Source organism: Athene noctua, chromosome 17, assembly GCF_965140245.1.
Source record: "Athene noctua chromosome 17, bAthNoc1.hap1.1, whole genome shotgun sequence".
In the NCBI taxonomy this organism is placed as follows: domain Eukaryota; kingdom Metazoa; phylum Chordata; class Aves; order Strigiformes; family Strigidae; genus Athene; species Athene noctua.
The window spans coordinates 3,638,816-3,664,381 of NC_134053.1; the positions used below are offsets into that span (position 1 = coordinate 3,638,816).

General features: G+C 54.1%; 1 protein-coding gene across 3 annotated transcripts; it reads left to right on the forward strand.

The window, feature by feature from the left end:
* Nucleotides 1-1,912: 1,912 nt before the first annotated feature.
* Nucleotides 1,913-21,750, forward strand: HIP1R (huntingtin interacting protein 1 related). Of its 3 annotated transcripts, none has more exons than XM_074921332.1 (32): nt 1,913-2,059; nt 7,188-7,251; nt 7,632-7,774; nt 8,120-8,176; nt 8,439-8,519; nt 8,654-8,730; nt 9,036-9,097; nt 10,205-10,345; nt 10,827-10,884; nt 10,983-11,058; nt 11,275-11,412; nt 11,510-11,568; nt 11,640-11,712; nt 12,091-12,274; nt 12,349-12,437; nt 12,717-12,833; nt 13,326-13,427; nt 13,676-13,870; nt 14,186-14,333; nt 14,658-14,744; nt 15,046-15,156; nt 15,527-15,663; nt 16,446-16,556; nt 16,681-16,739; nt 17,056-17,086; nt 17,216-17,278; nt 18,147-18,247; nt 18,884-18,989; nt 19,803-19,926; nt 20,095-20,156; nt 20,309-20,497; nt 20,590-21,750. In XM_074921332.1, exons 1-32 carry the CDS (start codon nt 1,967-1,969, stop codon nt 20,635-20,637), a joined length of 3,186 nt encoding a protein of 1,061 aa, XP_074777433.1. In that variant the 5' UTR covers nt 1,913-1,966; the 3' UTR covers nt 20,638-21,750. The 3 variants fall into 3 exon arrangements, with proteins under 3 accessions (XP_074777433.1, XP_074777434.1, XP_074777436.1); XM_074921333.1 differs by having other exon boundaries at nt 15,049-15,156; XM_074921335.1 differs by lacking the exons at nt 16,446-16,556; nt 16,681-16,739; nt 17,056-17,086; ... (5 more) ...; nt 20,309-20,497; nt 20,590-21,750 and having other exon boundaries at nt 14,658-14,724; nt 15,049-15,156; nt 15,527-15,642.
* The last annotated feature ends 3,816 nt before the right edge of the window (nt 21,751-25,566 follow it).

A 25,566-nucleotide genomic window follows, 5' to 3' on the forward strand; every position in this document is an offset into this window, starting at 1 on the left:
TCATTTTTTTTGTTAGGTTATTTTTTTTCCTCTTGCTGTGTAGACTGAGATGAATAATGTTTATAGGAAGTTCCCAGTTAGTGTTGTAACCAGGAACTGCCTCCTACACGGTCAGAATGGAAGAGCTGTCACCCACAAGATGGGCAAAACGACGCTTCCCCCCCCAGTCAGGAGCCACTTCTAACAAAAGCATGTAACAAGAGCGGGTGTGTATGGGCTCTGTTAGCCCTGCACGGCAGCAGCCAAGCATAATGTGACCGACTTTTTAGCATTTAAACCGGTTTTATCTTTGGCTTTTGGGTAAGACATGTTCTGTTATCACAATTTGAAGTTATTTTTTCATTAAAAGATCAAATAAGCTAATAAGGTGATACCTTCGCTGTATCTTTCTTGCTTATTTAACACACCACCCAACACATTTAGTACTTAATTTATGATGCTTCTCCGGGACATAGGACACCAACTGCTGGAGACAGGAGTGGGCCACTCTGTCGTGAGCAGTTTGTGGGTGGTTTGGGACTCCCCCCGTGCGCTGCCCCAGCATTCTCCCTGCGTGGGGGCAGCGAAGGGGTGGGAGGCTGGCTCTATCCACCACCACGAATTAATTGTAGTGAAATACAACACTCGCACCACACTATCACCATTGTTAACTCTTTCATATAATGTTCTGGTTTCTCTTTAATTACCTAAATGGCAGCCTGGTGTACTAATGGCCTCAAAATTAGTCAACCAATTCTGATCATAGCTGCTGTCTTCCACATTCTTTCTCTCCCTGCCCACAAGCATTACCCACAGAGAGAAATCTCAGCTTCTCAGTTTTTTTTCAAGTTACCACAACACTTTAAAACACGCTTGAGTCCTCTGCCTGCAGAGAAACTTTTCAGGCCCCATCCTCAAAATTTGTTGCTCTGGGTATGACAAACATTGCCCCAAAAAGGCCACTGGTAGCAATACCACGATGCTGCTGTACCGTATGTCAAGCCCTAGAGAAATTGGTGCCACTTCCCAGCATGAACTGCACTTTTGGGTTTAAATGTGTTTAGCGGATGAACGTGCTGCACTCCCTTAGGAGTTTAAAATGCTCTCCTGCTGCCTTTTAACATCGATACAGAAAACTGAGCCCAGGCGGCGCAACAGGGATCTGCTGAGCCTGAGGATTTTGTGTCGGGGCTGCCCTGGATTTGTGGAGTGGGAAAATGGGGAATACTGGGGTTAAATTATTCCAGCACTAAGTGATTTATAAACCAAGTGTATTATCTACCACTCTCTGGGGCTCCTATCGAAACTCGAGCCACCTCAAACTCCGCTGCCTTATTTCTGGAAGCGTTACAAATACTCCAGGGAGGGCCTTTGCTATTGTCTTCCCGCACTGAATTATTATTAAAGAAAACAAAGCTGCCGTTCAGCTGCGGCCTGCCTTCCGCAGGGGCGGCTGCGCTGCTTGACTTCTCTGAAGGGAAGAAGACTGAGAAGCGGGTAGGAATGAAGCTCCGAGACCCTTCGGGGCGTCGCGGGTGGATTTGCAGGGTTTTCCTCAGAGCTTGAGCCGCAGGGTTTGCGCCGAGCAGGCTGCCGACGGGCTCTCTGTGCTCTCAGAACCGAGGGGCAGGTACGGCGGCGCGGGAAGGTGAACACGCTCCCTCCCGCCTTCCCCCCGGCCCGGGGTTGGGGCTCCGGGAATGAGGGAAGAGCCCCCGTGGGCGCCTTCCGCGGGCCGGGAGGACTCGCCCGTTTCGCCCCGGTTGGCTCCTGCGCGGCCGCGGCTCCACCTGCTCGCGGGTGGGCGTGGGGCGGGCGGGGCCGCCCTGTGCGCGGGCGCGGTGCGGCGCGGCGCAGTGCGCGGCCGGGAGGAGCCGGGGGGAGGGACGGGGGGAGGGAGGGGAGGGCAAGGCGGGGGGTGGGGGGGGGCGGTGCCGGTCGGTGCCTGCCCGGGGCGCGGAGCCCGGGGCGCGGAGCGCGGCCCACCATGAACAGCATCAAGAGCGTCCCGGCGCGGGTGCTGAGCCGCCGCGGCGGACACAGCCTGGAGGCGGAGCGGGAGCAGTTCGACAAGAGCCAGGCAAGGGCGGAGGGGAGGGGGCGGCGGTACCGCCGGGACCGGCTCGAGGGAGCTGCGGGACGGGCCCGCTCCGCGGGGCTGCGCTGGAACGCGGGGCTTTCCCAGGGGTTATGGGGGGAGAGGGGGGGGCAGGTCCCCGCCGAGGCTCGGGGGACCCCCCCTGTGGGGCGGTGCGGCCGCCGTCCGTCTGTCTGCCCGCCCGCCCGTCCTCGCTGCCGGCGCACGCTCCCCCCCCCCCCCCCGCCTGCCCCCCCGCCTCCTCCCGCCGTGGCCCTGGGACGGTCCCGCGTGGGGACCGGCCCGTCCCGCCACCCCCGGGCCGGGCACCGGGGCCGGGTCCCCGCCGAGCGCCGCCGCCCCGGTGGGCAGCAGAGCCCCGGGCAGGCGGTTCCCCCCCCGCCTCCCCGCTCCTTCCCCGGGCCTTATCGGCAGGTAAACACGACCGTGAGCAAACGGGGCGAGTTGGATGGCCCCGGCAGTGCCGGCGGGAGCGCGGCCGAGCCCGGGGCCGCCTCCCGGTGCCCACCGCGCCGGTAACGTGCATCTCTGCATCCCTACGATCCCCCCGGTCCCGGCCCCGCGGCGGCACGGGCTGCCCCTGTGAAACCGGGGGCTGTTTTACCCGGGGGACGGGTCACACGTGGGATCTCCCCGCAGGGGTTAGGGTGTCTGGTCCCGGAGAGGGTGACAGGGTGAAAATGAAGCCCAAAAATGTTTGTGCCTCACGGTGTCCGGCTTGGATGGGGGGGTCTGTCCCCCTTCCTGTGGCCCCCGCGGGGTGGGCGATGCTGGGCGCGATGGGGCTGGTGTACAGCTTGTGGGAAACTCATCACTCCGACAGCGTGAGCAGCATGGACGGAGGGACGGGCTCGCCTGCTGCCCCAGCAAAAATAATAGTGCCCTCCCGGCACGCATCCTCTGACCTCTCTGATTTTGCAGGCTGCCAATTCATCGCAGATATTTTTCCCCTTTGTTGCTTTGCTGGTCCTTCCCTGCCCCCTGGGCTGGTTTGGCTCCGGAGAGTGCCGGTAAAGGCAGGTGGTGATTTTTGGCATTGTGGGGTCACGGTGCCACTTGGCCATGCTTGGTAGGAAACGGAGCTTGTTGAGTTTGGGGAGCAACATGAGAAAACCGGCAATTCCAGTTCCTTCTGGACGCGTCTCCTTCAACCGTCCCGCTGGGCACCGCTGATAAATAATCGCGGCGGCAGCGCTGCCTCGTGCGCCGAAGGGCAGCCTGTGCCAGGCGGGTGGGAGCACGTCCCTCCTCCCTCCCACCCTTCCACGGCCTTTTGGGCTTTTTGGTGGGATTTGTGCCCTGCGTGGGTGCGACTTTTCTTGCAGTCACAGGGATGTCGCGGGCAGAGCCGCGTACGGGGCGAGCGGGTGGTCGTTCTCTGTTAGAGCTTAAACCCCGGGCTCGCTGGCAGGCGGGCACACTCACCACCTAGAACTGACCTTTTTTTCCAGCAACTGCTGAAAAACTCCTAAAGAAGCTTTATCCTAATGTGGTTTCCCATAGCTGTGCTTCAGGTGAGAGCAAAACCTTTCCAATGTCAGTATGTGGGTATTGATCTGCCTTTTATGTCTAATTATAGCAGCTGCAGAGACGGCTGCCGGTCGCCTTTGTACCGTGGGGATGCTGGTGGCACGTCCCCTCCGTGCGCCTTCGCAGGCCGAGGGTTTCACGCCACCCTGGAGAAGGTCGCTGCCAAAACCCAGCGCCCCGTCTCCTTTCCCCCTGCGGAGGCTGGGACGATGCCTGCGGGTGCAGACAGGGGTTACTGCCCCTGGTGTGATCCTGGGTGCTTGTGGGTGACGTGGAGGTCACCTGCTTTCTCTGAAAATGCTTTTTGAGGTCTCATGTCGGGGTGATGCAGGTACCCCCCTCAGAGCAGCCGCACGTGCAAGGTGGGAAGCCGCCGTCCCGCAGTGGGCGCTCGCTCTGCAGCCTGACAGGGGGCAAAACTTGCCCTTTTCTGTGGCCAATTTTTGCTTTCCTTAAGTAAGAAGGTTAAAAATCCAATGAGCTCCTGAACTGCCAGGAATCCAGCATGTATGATGGCCAAGTGGTGCTTTTTTTTTGGTGTAATTCAGGAAAAAGAAGCACTAGGAAGGGAACTCCGGAGCCGCCGTTTGCGATTCAGCTGATCTGGCAGCCCTCGTGCCGCCCAGCCAGGGAGGTTTCCAGCTCAACATCCTGCTGCCAAAAAATCATTCCCTGCCACGGCGTCGTGCCGGAACCCGGCGTCCACCTGCCGGGTGGGGATTGCGGCCCTGCGGGATGCCAGGGTTTCGGGGAGCTGTGGGTAGGGAGGATCACACCATAATTAAAAGCAGCCTGCAAAAGACGGGTGGATGTAAACTGTGCTCCTTCATTTGGGTGCTTTGATCCCAGCTTTAGTCACCGTCTTGGTACGTGAGGGCTATGAGTAAGGCATTTGGGCTGCACCCGTGTGGGCTCCCACGGCCCGTGGCTGGGCAGGTTTTGGGGTTGGACCCCCCCCAACTGGCGGGGCTGGGGCTGCACCGCTCCCCGGCAGCGATGGGGAGCGAAGCTTTCAGCCGGGCTGGTTGTGGGCCTGCAGTGACAGTGGGGACCTGCCCACCTCTGGGTGTGCCAGTGATGTCCCAAGAGGCTGGGTCAAGGGTGAATCTCCTCGTTTTGGAGCCGTCCACCACAGCCCAGCTTCACCAGGCAGCTGGCAGGAGCATGCTGAAGCTCCACACGTCCCAGGCTGCAGCGTCTCCTCGTGTCCATCTTCAGTCCCACCTTCTCCTTTTTGGGGACCTCTTGGCCAGCCTGGGGTCTGGAGACAGCAAGGGCACGTGTGAGCTGCCAGCCCCAAGGGATTGGCATTGGTTTGGTGCCACCATGATTTATTTGGGACCACACTGGACATGGTGGTGCTGGGGGGTGCCCCCACACGGGTCCGCTCCTCCGTGCTGGATGTAAAATGGCTCAGTTAAAGCCTCTGCACTGAATCACCAAGGGTGAAACCAGCCTCTCCAGCAGCCCCCGGGCTGAATTTTGGCTGGTTGGGCTGGAAGTGAGTTTATGGGCAATAACTGCAATAAAACCACCAGCACCAATTGGAATTACAGCCTGGTTTTGGGGCAGGCCAGCTGAGTCCCAGCCCTATCCCCATCCTGCTGGGCAGTGCTGGGCAGCTGAGCTCCCCTCCCTGGGGATGTGGGATGGTGTTTTCTGGGGGTCAGCCTTCATCTTGCACACTGGCCCCTCCGGCTGCACCTTCTCCTGGCCCTGCAGGGCTTGAGGCTGAGCCCAGCTCCTGCCAATGGGTTGGGGCGGGTGCGATGGGTTGGGATGAGCACGATGGGTTGGGGCGGGCGTGATGGGTTGGGACGGGCACATTCTGCTGCTTCCGCATACGGCGAGTGGTGAAAATCCAGGTTTGGGAGCTGTCTGTCCCACTCCCCACCTATGCAAAGCACCTAAGTAACATGCAATAACCCCTTTAGCAGCTCTTCACTGGAAGATGCGTTTCCAAGCCCTGCCTTGCAAAACTGTCAACTTGTGGCTCTCCGGCACGTGCTAAACCTTGCTTTCTGTCGGTAAACTATCACTTTGGTGCCGTACTGGGAGGTGCTGGCCGCCCATGGCACGTCTCACCGCCCGAGCTGCGGTCAAGGGTGCAGCTTCTCCGCCGGCTCCAGGCTTTTGGGTGGCTCGGAGTCACCGGGTGCTTTGGGAGAGGCAGCTGTGCTGCAATTGCCTGTTCCTGGGCACTCCAGGCTTGTTAACCTTTGGGGATAAGAGGATTACAGCAAGTCGCTGGCTTAACTCTGCTGCTGCTTTATGGCTCCACATGGTGGGGTAACACCAGGGCTTCCCTGGTGCGGGGAAGGCAAAACTGGCATCTTTTCCCAGCGACTGGGCTCAGTGTTTTGGGGCTGGCTCGCTTTTTGTGACATGTTCACAGTACAGTGGTTTTCCCGCTGTTGTGCCTGACTCACGGGCATAGCCATTTCGGGCTCGTTTGGGGCCAATTTGGTGCATCAACACCTTTGACACGGCCCCTTCGGCACGGCATCGGGTTCCTCCTGCATAAGTCAGGAGCACTTGATAACTCGGCGTCGGGTTCCTCCTTCTGCAGGAAGGTGCCTCGATTCGGATGCGTCTCCTGGACAAGCAGCCGTGTTGAAGCAGGTGCTTTCCCCTGGGGGAGAGATAAGATTTTTATAAGGTTTTACGCCTTGTGGGGCTGCAGGGAGGAACCGAGTTTCTCTTCCGGCATGAGCGCGGTGGCGGGGCTGCTTCCTGCCTTCCCGGCTGGGACCTTTTTCCTCTGACGGTGACCGAAGGCTTGTGGACACGGGCCCAGCCCAAGCACTTGTACGAGGGTGAAGCAGCTCAGTTGAGTCTGCAGAGGCCTGGGGAGGAGGAGGGAGATGCTCATCAATCACAGGAACTCAGTTTCGCAGCCTGTCATCACGCAGGAGATGCAACCGACCCCTGTCTAGGGGTTGTCTTTTGGAATAACCTCATAATTCAAAGTGTGCTGTGATCAAACACGTTAAAATGTAGATAATCCTCCCCTGATAATCACATTGCTCTGGATTTTTGCTCCATCAAAACGGGCATTGTGGCTGCCACTCCCTCCTTGCTTAGGGGCTGCATTTTCCCCATGTGCTGTTGGCACGCAGCAATGCCATCAAAAAAAAAAAAAACAAACCAAACCCACCACCCCCTGGTTCAAAGGCTTCTCGTGATTAAAGAAACAACCCTGGAATTTGACATCTTGCTGTCGTGCTTTAATGCTCCCTGGGCATGGCGCTGAGTTCAGTCTGTAAAAAAGCTGTTTGATTCCTGGGATGGGGACAGCAGGGAGCAGCAGCAGCTGAGCATGGGTAGTGGCCCAGCTCCCACTGAGGGCAGGGGGTTTAGCAGGCCGCTTTGATCATGGATAAAAAAGCCTATTTTGATGTGTCATGAAAGGCTTTAAGGTGACAAATGTCTTATAAAATTCAGAGTATTCCCCAAAAGTGCCCCGTGGCCAGGCTGTTCCCAGCTGGCAGCACACCCAGCTCTTCACTTGGGGGGGATGTGGGTTGGGGTCCATGAGGGTTGTGCTGCTGGTGATGGCTGCTTTCTCCTCCTCTCGCAGGCCATCAGCATCAGCAAAGCCATAAATACACAAGAAGCACCGGTGAAGGAGAAACATGCCCGCCGTATCCTTTCTCTTGGCTCACCTGGAGGGATTTTACCCCACAGGAGATTTGGGAGGCAGGAGACCCACGTGGAGCTTGGTTGGGGTATGGTATCACGTAGGTTTGTGCATCAGTGAAAATGCAAACAAAAGCAGCGCAATAAAATAGCGTTTCTTTGGCAACAAAATGCAAAGGGCCCCGGCGTGCCCTGCAGCAGGGGAAGGTGCACCAGAGGAAAATAAATGGTTTTATCTGCGGGTGCAGCATCACGCCGGTGAGCTCTGTGCCTGCGGTACACTCGGTGTGTGTCCCCTTTTTAATGAAGGCTGAACAGGAGTAGTCTCCAGCCTGGCCTGTCCCCTGCTTCCCTGTGTGTCTGGTTGGCCTTGACCGCAGGGAAGGGATCATCCTGGGGACACACCACGAGAAGGGAGCGTTCACCTTCTGGTCCTATGCCATCGGGCTGCCCCTGCCCAGCAGTGCCATCCTCAGCTGGAAGTTCTGCCATGTCCTGCACAAGGTCCTGCGCGACGGCCACCCCAACGTGAGTGTCCCCTCTGAAACCTCCCTCCTGCGCTGTTGGTGGGGTTGGAATTTTTGGCTCTCGCTGATGTCCTGCTGTGCAGAGGGTGGGTTTCCTTCCCTGCCCCGGCCGCCTTTCCCCAGCTGTGGGGCTGTGAAACACTCTGTTATCTCACACCTCTGAAGCTTCCCCATGCAAAGCCCCGACCTCTGGTTGCCATTGAAGGGCTTGAACTCCTTCTTCCAGAGCTGGAGCGGCACAAGGGGCTGGATCCATCCTCTTCCCAGCCGCAGGGCAGGCAGATGGGTGCTTGCCCAGCTCCATGCCAGCCCCACCATGCCACATCCCTCCAATTTTTTTCCCCAGGTCCTCCAGGACTGCCAGAGGTACCGCAGCAACATCCGAGAGACGGGAGACCTGTGGGTGAGTGGGGCAAAGCAGAGGTTTGTCCCTTCTGGGGGGTTTGGGGGTGGGTTCTGAAAAACATTGTGGGCGGGAGGAGGGCAGAGCACCACCTGAAATAACCCGTCGTTGCTGACCCCGCTGGGTGACGGTTAACCATGTGGTGAAGGGCAAAGAGGGGAGGAGCCGTAGGGCTGGCGCAGGGTCACTGGTGCACGTGGGCTCTGCTGGATCCGGTCACATCGCTCTGGATTCACCCCGTTTCCCCTCGTGTCTCTGGCAGGGCCATTTGCACGACAGGTATGGGCAGCTGGTGAGCATCTACACGCGGCTCCTCCTTACCAAGATCTCCTTCCATGCCAAGGTGAGACCCTCTGCCACCTCCGCACCCCACCGGGACGGGGGGACAGGGCTTTGCCAGGGTGTATGTTGCACCAGCAAAAATATTAGCAGCAACTGCTGTTTGTTGGTTTGTTGTTTTTTTTTCCTTTTACAAAGCATCCTGAGTTCCCCCCGAGCCTCGAAGTGTCGGATGAAGTGCTGGAAAAGACCGCAGGGACGGACGTGAACAACATGTGAGTGTCTTGGCAGGAGCTCAGCACCCAGAGCGTGGTTGCCGGCTCTGTGCTGCCCGTCTGGCAGCATCCTGCTAACAAAACAGCTCCTGTTCAGGGCAGCCATCGCTGTTTTGTAAATGGTTTGGATGATGCCTGATTCCTCCTGCACCCGCAGAGTGATGAGGAGCAAAAATGTGGGGAGCAAACACAGCAAATTCTTATCAATCTGAGCCTTTGCTGGCGTGGCGGCCTGCAGCAAACGTGAGCAACCAGAGCAAGGATGTCTCTGCCACTGGGTGACAGGGTTTTGGTTTTTTTGGCAGCTTCCAGCTGACGGTTGAGCTGTTCGACTACCTGGACTGCGAACTGAAGCTGTCGGAGTCAGGTGAGGAGGCGGCAGGTCCCTCCTGTTTGCCCCGGGGCTGTTGAGCAATAGTTTCGCTCTTTGGTCAGGAATAGAGTTCCGGCTTGGGAGGCTGGTTCAGGTCCTTCCTCCTCCTCTAGAGAGATTTCTGAGGTCATTCCTCAGCCAGATTCCCCTGTTGATGCTCTGTAGAGGCGGTTGTAGGAAAATATTTAAGGAACGTGGCTGGTTTTAGCCCACCTGACCAATGCAGTGTCTTGTTTTCAGAGCGGTGCCGCTCTGAAATATGTTTTTATTTCTTTTCTTTAATCGTGTTACTCATATGTGTTACCCAAATCCTTTCTGTCCCCCCAAAGCAGAGGACAGGGCTGTACCTCTTTCTAAATACTTATTTCCTCTTGTTGAAATACCTCCGGGGAGGGTTGGAGGCCCCTGCCCATGTTTGCTTGTCTTGCCGCCTCCTCCAGGAATTTTTAGATACTTGAAAAATGCAGCGGTTTCCTCCTGTGTCGTGAGTCAGGGACACAGAGCTGCCCTGGAAAACAGGGCACAGTGGGAGACACCGTGCTCCCGGCTCCCACCAGCCTCCCACTTCTCCTCCTGACCCAGTTATACAGAGAATTTATATTCATAAATACTTTAAAGCGGAGCAGGGAAGAAGCCAGAGTGGATATGCTGGCTGGATTTCTGCCAAGGGAAGGGATCTGTTTCTGAGCCGGGGCAGGCGAGGCCGCGGTGCCAGCGGGCCTGTCCCCTGCCCTGGGATCCTCTCCCAGCTCCTTGCACAATTAAATAGAGCAGAGCAAAACCCCTTGCCTTTCCCAGCTGCAGCGGCAGCTTTTGAGGGCAGCTGTCCTGCCTTTGTATCGTCCTGGGGTTAAATCCCTCCTTTTTGGGGTATCTGAGGCAGAGCTGAGCACCCCTTCCCTCTGCCACCACGGTCCCTTTGGGTGTTTTCTTGCTCGGAGAGGGGTTGTTCCCAGCTCAGCGGGACAGGACAGGCAGCAAACCCCAGCGCTGTGTCGTGGCAAAGTCACATCCGTCGTGGTTAATGATCAAGCCGAGTAGCCCGCAGCAGGATGGCTCTGCAAACACGGTGCCGACGTCTCACTGTGCTCAACCCTCCAGTTTTCAGGCAGCTCAACACCTCGATGGCGGTCTCACAGATGTCGGCGGTGCAGTGCCGCCTGGCCCCCCTCATCCAGGTCATCCAGGACTGCAGCCACCTCTACCACTACTCTGTCAAGTTAATGTTCAAGCTGCATTCCTGTGAGTCCCTGGGGATGTCTCCCACGCTGGTCTTTTCCCGGGTCAGGCTTCTGGCTGGATTCTCAGGGTTTAGGCTGGTGTAGATGGATGTATCCATCACCATGTCCCCGTATCCCAGCCGGGCTGTAAGGACCTGCTCCATCCCACGTAGACATCCCAGATGAAGGAATTAGAAGGATTAGTCCTTGATGAATTCAAACCAATGTGCCTTGGCCCGCCAGCCCCTTGCATGGGATTGTTGGCCAGCATGGTGCCAGAGGCCTCGCGTGGGTATTTCGGGGTTCCCATGCCCGCCTCTCCCTGTGCCACATCCCCCGTACCTACACTGGGGATGGGGACGTCCTGCTCCTGTCCTGATCGCTCCCATCCCGCTCCCACCTGGCCATTACCCCACTGGCTTTTGCAGCTGGAGGGATCCGGGCACACATGGATAAATTTGCAGCCCCGGATCCGTCACAGCTCTCCCCCCACATTGCTGCAGGTCTGCCAGCCGACACGCTGCAGGGCCACCGAGACCGTTTCCACGAGCAGTTTCGCAGGTAACCCGGGGCTGAGGTGGGGTGGTGGGGTCCCCTCCCTCCTGCCAAGTCCCCTCCCCGTTTCCCCTGCGAGCAGTTTTTCTTTCCCCCCTCTCCAGCCTCAAAAACTTCTTTAAGAAAGCATCTGACATGCTCTATTTCAAGCGGCTCATCCAGATCCCTCGGCTGCCGGAGGTATGGCTGCGTTTCGGTGTGGTACTTTGGAGGGCTTGTGGGTTCAGGGAGCACGGGGGTGTCCCCACGGATGGGTTCAGGGTCTGGGGACACTCCAGAGGGACCTGCTGGCACATCTCAGCAGCGCAGGGCTGGCTGCCTCCCTTCCCTCGGTGGTCTGCCTGCAGCGGTTCCTGAAACTCCACGTGATGCCACCACAATTTCTTGTCCCTGCAGAGCCCCCCAAACTTCTTGCGGGCGTCTGCGCTGGCTGAGCACGTGAAGCCGGTGGTTGTCATCCCTGAGGAAGCCCCCGAGGACGAGGAGCCAGAAAACCTCATCGAGATCAGCACAACTTCTACCACAGAGCCGCAGGTGGGGGCACAGGGATGGGATGGGGACCCTGGGATGGTGGTGGGGAGACACAGGCACCCGCAGCCTGGCTCAGCTCAGCACCCTCTGTCTTCCCCAGATCACCTCAGATATATTTGAGCAAACCTTTGGGCCACCCAACGGCATTCGGGACGACAGGTACAGGAGGTCCATGGTGGCAGAGGGGTTGTGGCCACTGCTGTGTGGTACCAACCTGCCTCTCTCCTCAGGGATGCACAGATCGAGAGCCTGAAAAAGGAGGTGGACATGCTCCGTGCAGAGATGGACAAGATTAAACTGGAGGTAAAGCCCAGCCAGGGAGCAGCTGGTGCGGGAGAGCGGGGGTGTTTTTTGGTGCTGTAGTGTGGAAACCCTGATGAAATGCAGCAGGAGCAGGGTCCTGGCACCCAGCGCTGTGTTTTGGGGCCTCTCCCAGTGCCAGGACCTGACTCCTGATGGAGATGGGGTGGAGGCGTGTGAGACCTGTCCCTTGCTGTCCCAACCAGCTGTTAGCAGCGGGGACAGAGTGGCTGCAGGGGCTGAGGGAAGAGCTCTCCTGTGCATCTCATGGCTGCTCTGCCCGAACTGCAGCTGGGCACCTGAATAGGGATGTTGGGGAGGGCAGCGTCGCTGGCAGCACTGGGGCAGGGCAGTGCCCAAGTGCCTGACGGTGTCCCGCAGGCGCAGCGGTACATCACACAGCTCAAGGCGCAGGTGAACAGCCTGGAGGGGGAAGTGGAGGAGCAGCGCAAGCAGAAGCAGAAGGCGCTGGTGGACAACGAGCAGCTGCGGGATGAGCTGGAGAGGCTGCAGAGAGCGAAGCAGGACAGCGACAGGTCCCAGCGACTCTGCGCCGAAGCAGAAAGTAGGTGCCCTGCAGCTCCCGTCGACCGCGGGACCCCCGCGCCACGGTTGCTGATGCTTTCTCACTCCGTTCAGAGAAAGCCAACGCCACCGAGATCCGCTACACGAAGCTGAAGGAGAAGCACAGCGAGCTCATCAACACGCACGCCGAGCTCCTGAGGAAGGTAACACTGCTGCCTATGCCAGGCAGGGACTGACCGCTGCCTTCGCTCCTCTGCCAGCGCGGCTCGTGTGTGCCCAGTCCCACCATCCTGCACCCAGGGACCTCTGAGCACTGGGTGGGGGGCACCCCTTGAATTCATGCCCACTGGCAGTCAGCATTTTGGGTGCCATGAGAAAGGCGTCTCGGAGGTATCCCCCAAGCCTGAATTTGGTCAGAAGGAGCGTGGCCATGGCAGGGGTTCCCCCTCTGAATGCCCGGTAAGCCCCATGTCCTCACGCAGAACGCCGACACCGCCAAGCAGCTGACGGTCACGCAGCAGAGCCAGGAGGAGGTGGCGCGTGTCAAGGAGCAGCTGGCATTTCAGGTGGAGCAGGTCAAGCGAGAGGCCGACATGAAGGTGAGCTGGCACAGCCCCGGATCCTTCCCTGCTACGGGGGCTTCACCACCCGGCACCGAGCCCTTCCCAACCCGGGAAACACGGTGGCTGTGCCCTGTTTGAGTGCAAGGGGTAGGGGTGGTTCTTGGTGTCAGTCCTTGATCTAGGAAAGAGTTGCCCTGGTTCTCAGGAAGGTGTTACTTAATGCGTGCTTCATTCCCTCTTGCCCAAACCTACCTTTTCTTCCCCCAAGAAAATTCCACAATGCAAGTTGGTGGGTTTAGGGGCTTTTGTTCTCCATGGCCCAAGCTGGGGGCTGCTCCCAAAATTCCTGCCCTGGGAAAAGGAGCCCTTTCAGGAGACACCTCCCACCCCCACTCCCTGAGACCCTGAAAACCCCTCGTGCAAAACACATCTGGGCTCGTTCCTGCCATTCTGGCTGTGTGCTGGTGCCGAGTGGGGCCAGAGCACGTTTGCAGTGGCTGAAGCCTCAGCACGGGTGTGTGGTTGCAGCTGGAGGACCAGAGCCTGCAGATGGAGCAGCTGCGGCAGGAGCTGGACGCCCGGCGGGACGAGCTGGAACAGGCGCAGCGCTCGCTCAGCCACGTCAAGCAGGTACAAGGGGGGGGCACGGGATGCGCCTAAAGCCTCATCACAAATCCCTGTCGTGCAAGGCAGCGTGTCTGCTGCCACTGCTAAACCGCCGGCGCAAACAGCAGCCCAGGGAGCCAACGTTGGGCTGAGCATGGGCCCACCTCATCAGTGTAACGAGCTGGGCATGTCCTCAGCTCCCCGCTGCGTGACTGTTGGGCTCGTGACATGGTGACAGGCGAGTGATAGGCGTCTCCTGGCCCTGCTGGCAGGCAGGTGCGGAGCTCAGCGCCCAGGTGGAGGCCCTGCACGCTGAGAAGGAGGTGCTGAGGCGGTCGGTGAGTGAGAAGGAGTGTGAGCTGCTCTCCACGCGTGGCCTGGTTGAGGAGAAGGAGCTGCAGCTGAGCCAGGAGTCAGACAAGGCTACGAGGGAGATCCGTGATCTCCAGGGCAGGCTCCTGGAGAAGGTAGGGTGCTGTGTGGAGAGCCCCACTGCCCCTCTGTTCACCGGGGTGTGATGTGTTTGCGGGTGCTGAGCAGGTGGGGGGGCTCAGCTAAGCTATTGCTGCTGTAGTCGGTGGGATGTGACTTGCCCCAGCAATTTTGGGATGCTTGGGTCTAATCTTGCAAAGGGATTCTTAAAGAATATCCTGGTGATTGGGCCACGGTGATGGGGGTCCTGTGACCCAGAATTTTCCAGATGAGTTTGCAAAACTTAACAGCAGGTTAGAATCTTCCTTGTGTCCCAATTGTGCCACTCACCTGTTTCTCCCACCCTGCAGAGCAACCAGGAGAAAAGCCTGCAGCAGAAGCTGCTGGATGAGCAGTTCAGCATCCTGCAGGAGACGGTGCGGGAGGCCGAGGACATCCTGCGGGACGCTGTGGCCAAGCTGGACGACCCACTGCACGTCCGCTGCACCAGCTCCCCAGGTATGTCCCGCTCAACCACAGGGGCTGCAGCTCGCAGTCCCTTCTCCCTCTGAGATGGATAATTGCATCTAAGCTTCCCCCAGGCATTTTTTTTCCTACCAGACATCACACCCAAAGAGGTTGGGGTCAGACTTGGGTTGGGAGTGGATTTTTGTCTCTCATCTCAGCACTGTTTGGCTCGGATTTTAGTGCTGTTCCCCAGTCAGGGCTGTGAGGACCTGAGCTGTCTTGCCTTCCCCTCAATGGTGCCTTGTGGAGTCAGCACTCATGCTTGTTCATACATTCAGCAGCCTGACCGTGCTAACGAAGCTAAATTCCTTGCAGATTACCTGCTCAGCCGGGCACAGGCGGCGCTGGAGTCCACGGACGCCCTGGAGAACGGGCACGCGCAGTACGTGGCCTCCATGGCAGGTACCTGGGGCTGGGGACTGGTGGCATTGCTTGGATCTTGCTTCTATACATCCAGCAGCCTCCAGCTGCTTCGGGGCCGTCAGCAAGCATGCAATGCCCTGGTGACCGAGGGGCACGGCGGGTGCAGTTGGTGGGTTCCCATGGGCTCACTCAGGGAGCAACCTGCAACCTGGAGGGGTCAGTACCGACCTCTCCGAGCTCTTGCACTGACCATTAAGAGCCTTTGAGGGCGGGTTGCAGCCCCCAGGACATGGCAAGTGGTGCCCTGGGCTGGCAGCACCTGACCACATCCTCTTGCCAGCAGATGCTGCGGGGCTGGTGGGGGCTCTGGCCCTCTTCGCACACCTGACGGCCGACACCATTGTGAACGGCAGCGCCACGTCCCACCTGGCTCCCACCGACCACGCTGACCGTGAGTGCCCTGCGTGGGCGCAGCAGGTGTTAAGGGGGGGGGGGGGATTATGCTTTTGGGGCTTGTTTTTGGGGTGGCCGTACCAAAACTCCCTCCTCTGGGAGCTGGATATAGGGCAGATCTCCCCCAAGGGCAGCATGGTCCCCCCAGCTCCCTGTGCTCCCCTTTCCCTCCTCTCTGGTGCCCCTTTCTGGGCCAATAACATTGCTTTGCTCCTGGACACCAATTATTGCTCTTCTGCAAGAAATTTGCTGGGTGCTGCTGATGCTCAGCATCATCTCTGCAACTAAGGGAAGGAGGAAGAGGAGGGTAGCAGGACTGGGATGGGAGGGGACCCCTTGGGCCTGGCACCAACCCATCCTCTCCCCAGGGCTGACGGAGACGTGTCGGGACTGTGGGCAGCAGAGCCTGGACTATTTGGGCAAGCTGAAGGACAAGCAGACGCTGGGGTGTGCTGAGCTGGGGGACGTGCGGCGGGCGCTGCGGGGGGTCCTGCAGCTGGCCCAGGTAGGAGATGGAGCCCAGCGTACCCACCTCCCCGCCCAGGGCTGGCAGGGTGGGTTATCTGCTGGCATTGGTATTCCCTAAAGAAAAAAAATCAAAGCAGGCAGTAGATGCAGAAGGACATTGCCTCCGTTTGTCAAGGTGGGCTGTTTGCTTGCAGCCTTCTGGCTGTGCCTCGATGGACAGCTTTTCTTTTTTATTTGAAGAAAAAAATAAAAATCACACCATGGCTTTCCCTATTGTCCAAAGCTGAAATCAGAGATGCTGGGTTGGGTGAGCACTTTGGGGTGGCTTGTCTCCCATACCCACAGGTTCTGGTGCTTTTCTTGAGCTATCTCAGCTTCCAAGCACCGAGACCCTTCCTGGTGATCGGATCAACTGAAGTCTTTCAGCCCAGTAGCCCCTGCAGAATAAAACTTCTCAACTTTCAGATATTTCTTCTTGTGAAACCTCTGTTAGTCTTTTCCATTAAACTGCTTAATTCAAAGGCTGTCAGCTCTCTAGAGCCCTCTGGAGCCCTGCCCTGCCAAAACTGCTCCTGTAATCAAGTTTTGTCACCTTAATTTGGGGCATTTCTTACCTCTGAGGTCCCTGTGCCACGTTTGCTGCCAGTTGGGAGCACATGTGCCTTAACCCTCATGGTCTGCAGAATGCTGCTCCTGCAGGTTTACTTATTTAGAGGGAAAAAAAGCAGTCAGACACCTTGGTGTGATGTTACTCCTTACAAATGTTTCATTCTCTCTCTTTATCTAAAACCTCCTGATGGCTGCTGCCTTCTCCGACAGGAGCTGAGGCCTAAGAGCTTGGACATCAAGCAAGAAGAGCTGGGGGACATGGTTGAGAAGGAGATGGCCTCCACCTCAGAGGCGATTGAGGATGCTGTCAGGCGGATAGAGGTGAGACAAAGCTGCGGGATGGACCATTTTGGTGCCTTGGGGCAGCAGAGTGTCCATCTCTCCTCCACCCCACTCGCCCTTGCAGCAACGTGGCGTCCAACCTTCCTCTTGTGTTTCCCAACAGGAGATGATGAGCCAGGCCAGAAGTGAGAGCTCCGGTGTTAAGCTTGAAGTGAACGAGCGGTGAGTTTTGAGGGGCAGCACGTGACAGCCACGGGCAGGTTTCTGTCCTGTTTCCTAACCCTGCTGGGCTGGGCTCTCCTCCAGAGCCCTGTGTGCAACCCGGTGCTGCACTCCCGATGCTGAGCACAAAATTCTCTGTAGAAAGGTGGACCTTCATCTTGTCAGGTGTTTGCAGCCGCTGTGTGGGCTGCTTATAAGTAACCTTGCAGGCTGGCTGGTTTCCAAAAAAGACTCATTTTCTAACTGAGGCCAAAGCCTGCTTCCCTGGATGCAGTGTCAGAGGATGCTGAACACTTTTTCTCTTGTTTCCTAACAGGATTCTGAACTCCTGCACGGACCTAATGAAGGTCAGTACTGCAGAAACCTATGTGGGGCATCAAAGACTGCTCAAAACTGTAACTTTCCACCATCAGCAGCATCAGTCTTTCGTTGTAAAATCCCCATCAAACACCAAAACCTTTTTTACTTCGTTCCAGGCTATTAGACTTCTTGTAACAACATCTACAAACTTACAGAAGGAGATAGTAGAAAGTGGCCGGGTAAGTCCTCCCCAATACTTGTCTTTCTGCACAGACATGAAATATGGGAGAATTTCCCACAGTTTGCAGAAATGCCAGCAGAATTTAGTGCTTTCCTGTGTTATTAGTACTCTGGCAGTCTCATTTGCTGGAGATGGGCTGCTCAGCTTTTCTGGGCAACCTGTTCCAGTGTCTCACCATCCTCACAGTAAAGAATTTCTTCCTTATATCTAATCTAAATCTCCCCTCTTTCAGTTTAAAACTGTTACCCCTCATCCTAGCCCTACACCCCTGATCAAGAGTCCCTCCCCCCGTTCCTGCAGCCCCTTTCAGCCCTGGGGGGCCGCTCTAAGGTCTCCCCGGAGCCTTCTCTCCTCCAGCTGAACCCCCCAACTCTCTCAGCCTGTCCTCACAGGGGGGTGCTCCGGCCCCCTGAGCATCTTCTTGGCCTCCACTGGCCCCACTCAGGCAGGTCGGTGTCCTTCTGCTGTTGGTGCCCCAGAGCTGGACCCAGCCCTGCAGGGGGGGTCTCACAAGAGTGGAATAGAGGAGGAGAATCCCCTCTCTTGACCTGCTGGCCACACTGCTCTGGGTGCAGCCCAGGACAGGGTTGGGTTTCTGGGCTGTGAGTGCACACTGCTGGCTTATAGTCAGTTTTGCATCCACTAGTACCCCCGAGTCCTTCTCTGCAGGGCTGCTCTCTTTCCTTGATATGTATTTAATCAGGCCAGTAAGAGCGGCCTTAAGGCCACAGAAATGCTGCCAATCCCTTGATTTATGGCTTTATAGAGGAATTTTTTTTTTCATATTTTATATGAATTTATGGATTTATATATTGATGCATGTTAGAAAGAAGTTAATACAGGCCATAATATTTTCATAACAACAGGGGGCAGCAACAACTCAGGAGTTTTATGCCAAGAACTCCCGCTGGACCGAAGGGCTGATCTCTGCCTCCAAGGCGGTGGGCTGGGGAGCCACGCAGCTCGTGTAGGTACCCCCAGGATCTCTCCCACGGCAACTGTGGGAGGCTCCTCTCTGGTCACAGCTCCACATGCTGCACCCGGGGCCAGCCCATGCTTCTCCGTCACCTGATAACCCAAACTATCCCACTGCTGAGTCTGCTTGGAGCATTATTGCCAATTCCTGATACAGTGTCGTAGCCTGGGTTGGACCACGTGGTCACTAAAACAGGGATTGCCAGTTTCTTCTTGTTTGCAAATTGTGGAAATATTCCACAAATATTCCATGTCCTGCTTCCTGCTCAGATGGTTGTGGATGGGGTGGTTGGGATTGGGGTAGGGAAACCCTGTGCCAGTGCAGGAAATGCTGGGGCTTTTCTGGACAAAAAAATTTTAAATTATCTGGACTTTAAAAATTTCATCCACTTCATTATGAAAATACAGTCTTGCCTCCACTGGTATTTTATACCCATCTAAAACTTCTGGATCTGGGCTTTGAGTCATTGCTTTGTAAATGAGCTTTAAATAAATTACAGGCAAAGCTGCTGGTTCAAAGTCTGATGCTGATTTCTAAGGGTATAGCGGGAGATAAATAATCTGCACGTGCTTCACAGCGCACAGCGAGTGTCTCTGATACAAACTCCCTTCTTAACCTATAACGCAGGGAGTCAGCAGACAGAGTTGTCCTGCATACGGGCAAATATGAAGAACTGATCGTCTGCTCCCACGAAATCGCTGCCAGCACAGCGCAGCTGGTGGCTGCCTCCAAGGTGGGTATCTCAGCGAGATCGGCTGCGTGTGGCTCGTCAGGTTTTAGGTCATTTTGTTCCCACAGCGTTGTCCCATAGATGCTTTTGGGCAGTGGTGCGTGGCCATTCTGTCCACCAGTCCTGCAGGGAGGAAGGGGGAAGCTCTTACTGTTTTCAAGGCAGTCTGTGATTTTTAATCCCTGTGTCTTCACCTGCATTAATATTCCCCCACCTAGCAGGTTTTGCCTTAGAAAAGATAATGTGTAAAACCTCCTGTCAAGCTGATTATGTAAAAAAAACTATTAATAACTAATGGAAAACCCCAAATAAGCAACTGCAGGAGCCAGCATTGAGAATAATGGATTTTGGTCCTTGCCACCTTTCCTGTTGGTGTGGGCAAAAGTGATGGGTAGAGGTTTCAGTGATACAGGTTGGGAGGAGGAAGACCTATACTGCTTTTTACAGAAGATGTTTTTAAAAGTAAGCGCATGGTTAAAAAAAAAAAAAAAGGTTCTGTCTTCACTGGTGCTGCTTATCTGTGTGTGCTTGGCTCAGGGGGGAGCAGAGCTGGTTTGGTGTCCTGGAGCTGAAGGGCCTTGCAGGGGCCACCTTGTCTGGTCATGATGGGATCATCAAGAATAAACATGTGTCCATCTGTCCGTCTGTCCTTTCCACCCCCCCAGATTTTCATGCTCGAGAACTGTTCTGACATGGTGTGATTGGTGTCTCTGCTCTAAGGCAGAACACGGTTGCCTGGGGGCTCCCCCGAGCCGGTGGGAACCCATGGGGAGGTGCCGTGGCGGGGACCCACAGCCACCCCTCTGCTCTTTGCAGGTGAAAGCTGAGAAGAGCAGCAGGAACCTGGGCCGGCTCCAGGAGTGCTCACGAAATGTCAATGAGATGGCAGCCAACGTGGTGGCTTCCACCAAGTCAGGGCAAGAGCAGATCGAGGAGAAAGGTGAGGTGTTTGCAAGGGAAAGGGAAGAAAGAAAAAAAACCAAACCAAACCACCAAGTCCCTTTCTGGCCTGTTGAAGACCCCGAGGTGCCCATCTGGCTTCACTTTGGCACACGCGGGTCCTCTGCAAGGGGTACGTTCAGTGAGGACCCCCCACTTTTCTCCGCAGACACCATGGACTTTTCAGGCATGTCCCTCATCAAGCTGAAGAAGGAAGAGATGGAAACACAGGTATGGCCATGAGGGTAGTTTTGGCGCTGATTCTGATCCAGACCCGTGGAAGGACGGGGGGGTCCCTTCTGCCCCACCACCTTTCCCCCCAGAGGGACGGTGGGGATCGCACCCCGGGGTGCGCAGGGCCCAGGATGGCTGTTTGGGTGCAGGTGAAGGTGCTGGAGCTGGAGAAACGTCTGGAGGGCGAGCGGGTGCGTCTGGGCGAGCTGAGGAAGCAGCACTACGCCCTGGCCGGGGCCTACGACGCGGCCGAGGACGGGGAGGCAAAGCCGGCGCCAGCCCCCAGGCGAGGCATCCTCAAGAAGCCCCCCTTGGCCCAGAAGCCCGGCCGTGGGGAGGTAGGGTCCCCGGGGGGTAAATACACCGGGGGATGGGGGATGTTCACAGCACAAGTGACTGATATTTTGCTTTATCCCCCCTCTCATTTCAGCCCGAGCGAGATGCCGGCCCGTGCCCGCCTCACGGGGCGAACATCTAGTGAGGGCTGGCTGGCTTCTTCAGCAGATCACGTTGCCTTCATGCTGGTGTGCCTTCGTGTGGGGGGTCTCCTCGTCACCCAGCCTGGAAAACTGGATGTTTTTTTTAAAGATACATAATTTTATTTTTTTTTTCTTCACTTGATTGCTATCCATAGAGCAGGGGTGCTTGGCCAGCTCCCTGGGTAACGTGGGACGCCCTCCTCCTTCTCCTGGCCTGCCAACCAGCTCTCCCCATTTAATTTAATTTGGGGTTCATTTGGGTTAAAATTTTTTTTAAAAAACTTTATCAGCACTAGAAGTTTTCAGTAAATGTAGCTCTCTACTGTACTGCTCAGACCCTTTCAAAGAACTGTGAACTGTTTTTAAAGTAGGAAACTGTTGGGCTTTTCTTGCAACCGTTTTTTAAATTCCCCTTTTTTCATCCTGAGGAATAGTTCGACTTTGTTTCAGCCTGGAATTGGCCCTCAGTGGAGAAGGAGACATTAGCCTTAACCAGCGTGAGGAGCAGGGCTTTTGTAAGGGAAAAAGCAGTTACTGGCATACACTGGCAATAAGGATAAAAAAATTTTTTTTTTTCCTTTTCTATTTTTTATTACTACAGCAACATCAGGAGATCAGTTGCATTGTTTTATATTTTAAATAATTAGCAGAATTAAATCTAACCGTGGCCTATGGGAGCCAGGGGATAGAGAAATCTGCAGCAATAAGGAATTACTGATATGAAGAGATGTGGGAGCAGAATAAAAATCCTGTCAGCTGTATCTTCCCTTGGAGCTACTACCACGATGTAGATTATTAAAGAAGCAATATTTAAAATACATGTTGCAGTGTCTGGTCAGCTTGTTGGTGGTGAGGGGGCCAGTGCTGTGGTGCAGGGCTCTGCTGGTTGAAGCAAGCCTGCCCTGATTTCCAGGGTGGCAAAAGGCAATAAAGGGCCTCAAAGAAGATGGCTAAAGCCCAGGAGCAGAGTGGGGTGTGTGAGATGCTGATGTATGATGCAGCCCTGCACCCACTGCCTGCCTGTCTGCCTGTATCTAGGTGTACGTGTGTATAAATACATCTATTGATAAATACATAGTCATGTCTATATGTGTAGCAGGATGTATCTATATGTATTTTTTAATATGTGCATGTTTGCATATTTTTAATATATGTGTATACACCCATATTTATGCACATCTGTGCATGTGTAGGTCTGTATTTATGCAGTTTCTCCACTAATATGTCAAGACTAGCCCCCTGCCTAGCGTGAGCAGCTCACCCAGGCGGAGTAGAGCATTAATTTCTGTGGTATCTGAGTTCCACATGGCTCTCACTGGCAGCCTTACTGAAAATAAGTAGCTTAAATAAAAAGCAATGCAGCGCAGCAGCGTGGGTGCAGGATCAATGCTGCCTTCCAGCTAGGGCAGCCATTAGCTGCAGCCCTACAAGAAATGCAGATTCTGTTTATTCTGTGCTTAACTAGGAGTATCTGCAGGGCCAAGTGTCACTGCACCTCTTGGTGCAAATCGGATGCACCGGTGAAAGGGTAAGACTGAAGGAAGCCTTTGGAGCTCAGCAAGAATGCCCACGAAGCGATTTGTGAGGGTCCTTTTTCAAAAGTCTAGCCATCAGCATTTTCATCCAATTCCTTCTGACTCCCAGTTACCATCAAATTTCATACGAGCTGCAGTAAAAGACATGACTTTCCATTCCTACAATTAACAACAGGCTATAAAGCAGTTAACTAGAATTATAAGTTGCTGTATCTCAAGAACACACATTTATAGGGTATTTTATTATTTATTTTAATTATGTAGCAGTCTCAGATGACTTAAGATTTCCAAGGTTACATGTCACAAAACAGACTTTAGAGTTTTATGCACAACTCCTCTGGGGAGCAGAGCAAACCACAATTCTCATCTCCCAACCAACTGTATGTGTAAAGTGTGTTCCCCATTAAAAGGCCTTGGTGTTAATACTGGGGCTACTGGACAGGGCAAGCAGCTGGTCTAACTCTGCAAGTTAGATCGAGATCATTTCCAGCCTGAAGATTTACATCCTGTCCAGGCTTTCCATGAAGCTACAGAGAACCTCTTATCTACAGCGGCAGCGGAGAAGAGCTGGGCGCAGCATCTCCAGCCATGTCCCTCAGGTGACTGCTGTCACATCGAGTGACGATGTCTATCAAGATACAGCAGCAACTGTCACCAGCTCCCTACCGAGTTTCGTTTCTTTCAGAAACCTTTTCCCTTGGTACAAGGAAGCACTTTCTGCAATCGCTCACAGTCTATTTATAGACAGTGATAAAAGATATATTTGCTGGGAGACTGACGTCATCCTGACCACTCACAACATTACATTTCATAATGGAAATACTGATTAATCAAGAATGCTAAAATCACTACCGTAAACCTAGCCGCAGCTCTATTTAAAGCTTCAAGAATTCAAAAATGTAAAAACGTGGCTTTAAGAATGATGCTAGGGATAAATGTAACTTGTTTAACACCACTGCTGTTTCACTATGATTTATTAAATGGGTCCTTATAGAGGCTGCAGGTAAAACAACCCAGGCCAGCATGTCCAAAGTCTGGAGAAGCATCAGCAAAAAATAAAAACAAGCTCCAAGAGCCACTTAAAGTGTAACCTATGTGCTAAAGTAATTCTTAGCCCAAAATTAAGCTTACTGTCCAGTTTAAGATTTTAACTCCTATACTTTTTGGAAAGAATTTGCTATTTGTAGCAGACAAGGAAAAAAAAAAAAAATCACAACCGTAAACTGTATGCAGAGGTTTATTTTGAGATGTCATCAAGACATCCTGTTGTACAGGATCCAATTTGGTAATGACTTTTAAATACCATCGCTGTAGAGAAAAGATAATGTTTAACTTCTTGTGCTACTGAGAACAAATTTTAGTCAGTACCTGTGACAAAAGCAATGGAAAATAACCAGAAGTTGTGAAATGCTACATTCTGCTTCCTTCCACCAAGGTTAGTACAGTACAACTCATTTTTCTTGAAGCAGTTTTCAAGCAGCCTGTTATCACAGCTCTCCTTTCCCCACCCTTTGGCTCCCTCAGCAGCCAAATCTCCAGTAACCACAAATTAGTTTGAACACGAGCACACAAAGCAGCTGAAGTTCAGTAACAGCATTACTCTAGAGAGCAAAGTTTACAAAACACAAGTGTCTCTCAGATCATTGGGAAAAAAGAAAAAAAGGTCTGTTGAAATCAAGCACACAAATAGAAAACACTGTTGTTACATGCTTTGGGGAGTCAGGTAAAAAAAGCTTCTGTAAATATGATTTTAAGAGCCCTTAACTGAAGCCATGAACAGCAGCCACCCATTTGGAAGGTGGGTTATATCCCTTCTGTGCCTAACCTGCCAGCAGCTGTGACTAAGGCACAAGTTATGTGCATCTGGGCAGTACTGTTATTAGTGACAGTATTTTCTGAATGGCCCAATCAGAAAAATTACTTGGGAAACGCAGAATTGTCAGCTAATACAACCATTTAACAAATGCCTTGTAGATAAGGAAGTTTAAATCAAAACAGAAAATATGAAGATGGTATGTATTCCCCTCATATCACGTCTGGGAGCGAGACACAACTAACACACACACACCAGGCTAAAGGACACTATTTACATTCCCGCATTTCTCCAAAATCTGCATGTTCTCCTCAACCAGGTGGTCTCATTCCAGTGCTGAGAACCGCAGCCACTTTGTCACCTCCCATCCTCTACGGGATGTGGCCAGCTTCTCTCAAGATTAATGAAATCTCAGAAATTAGCTCATCCTGAGCAACGGTTGCTAGAATAATGTGTAACTTTAAGGGCACATAGCAAGGTGTGAAATTAGCTTGTGTGGTCAGAGGAAACGTTTTTAGCTCTGAAGGAAAAAATAATTTCTACTCATCATCTACAAAAGTGCAGAAAAAGCACCCTTGAACAGGTTGGAGGTAATTAGTACTAAAAGATAGCCTTTAGCTTGCAGCAGGATCCAGGGTTCAAGGTATGTGCTAGTAAGTCCTCCAGCCTCAGCAGGCTGTGATTTGTGCTGCAGGTATAGGGAAAAACAGAGATTTGGCTTCTGGTGAGGTTGAGAGCTCACCACAGGCTGCCCAGGAACAGCCTGCTTTAGGGACAAGGTGTCAGCTGGGGCACCGGTCTCAAGCTGCTCTAAAACTTCAGTTGAGACCAAAAAAATCTCAGTAGAACTCAAAGCAATACGTCTTCTTTCTAGTGACAAAGTCTTAGAGAGGCGAACAGACATACTTGTACAAGGCTTGTATCAGAGTTGATTAATATACAACCAGAGGGGGACTCAAATTACAGGAATAAGTGCTGCTGAAAGATCTGTATAGGCTTGCACAGCCTCTGAAGCTGGCTACCAAAGAGAAGGGACAAGTCAAGACCATGTGAAATACTGGTGGTGTTATCACTGATAGACCATTTGCCTTTTTTTGTGTTACTTTTTTTGTTATCCATTGCACAACTGACATGTGAGCGCCCTGCCTGGCAAGGTCTGGCCGTGCTGGGTTACCCCTCCTTTGCACAGGGAACCATCCCACCCCAAACGATCTCCTGGTGCACGTGAGCCGTGGGGAAGGGCCGTCGGAATCTGTTTCAGAACAGGCACTTCTTCAAGATTTGCACGCACCTTCTTCAAGCTGCAAAACACGGGCGTTGCTGTAAATTCTTAGAAGAGCCAAGTTGAAGAACTGCAGCTTTTATGTAACACCATCCCCTTCCCTCGCCCACCTGCACTGAGTCAGCACAGCAAGTTTTCCTCATCTGTAGTTTCCTATTTCTGCATCAGCAGAAGGTTATCAAATCTCCACAGCCACCACAAATGGAACGTATCAAGAAACAATTAAAAAAAAAAAAAAAAAGGATTTTCTTCCATATATTACCAGTTACTCTGCAGTAGGATTTCTATTTCACATTGG

Coding starts and splice junctions, on each gene's coding strand:
- HIP1R (XM_074921332.1), top strand. CDS start 1,967: ATGAACAGCATCAAGAGCGTCCCGGCGCGGGTGCTGAGCCGCCGCGGC. Junction 10,346..10,826: donor AATGTTCAAGCTGCATTCCT/GTGAGTCCCTGG, acceptor ACATTGCTGCAG/GTCTGCCAGCCGACACGCTG. Junction 18,248..18,883: donor TGGGGAGCCACGCAGCTCGT/GTAGGTACCCCC, acceptor CCTATAACGCAG/GGAGTCAGCAGACAGAGTTG.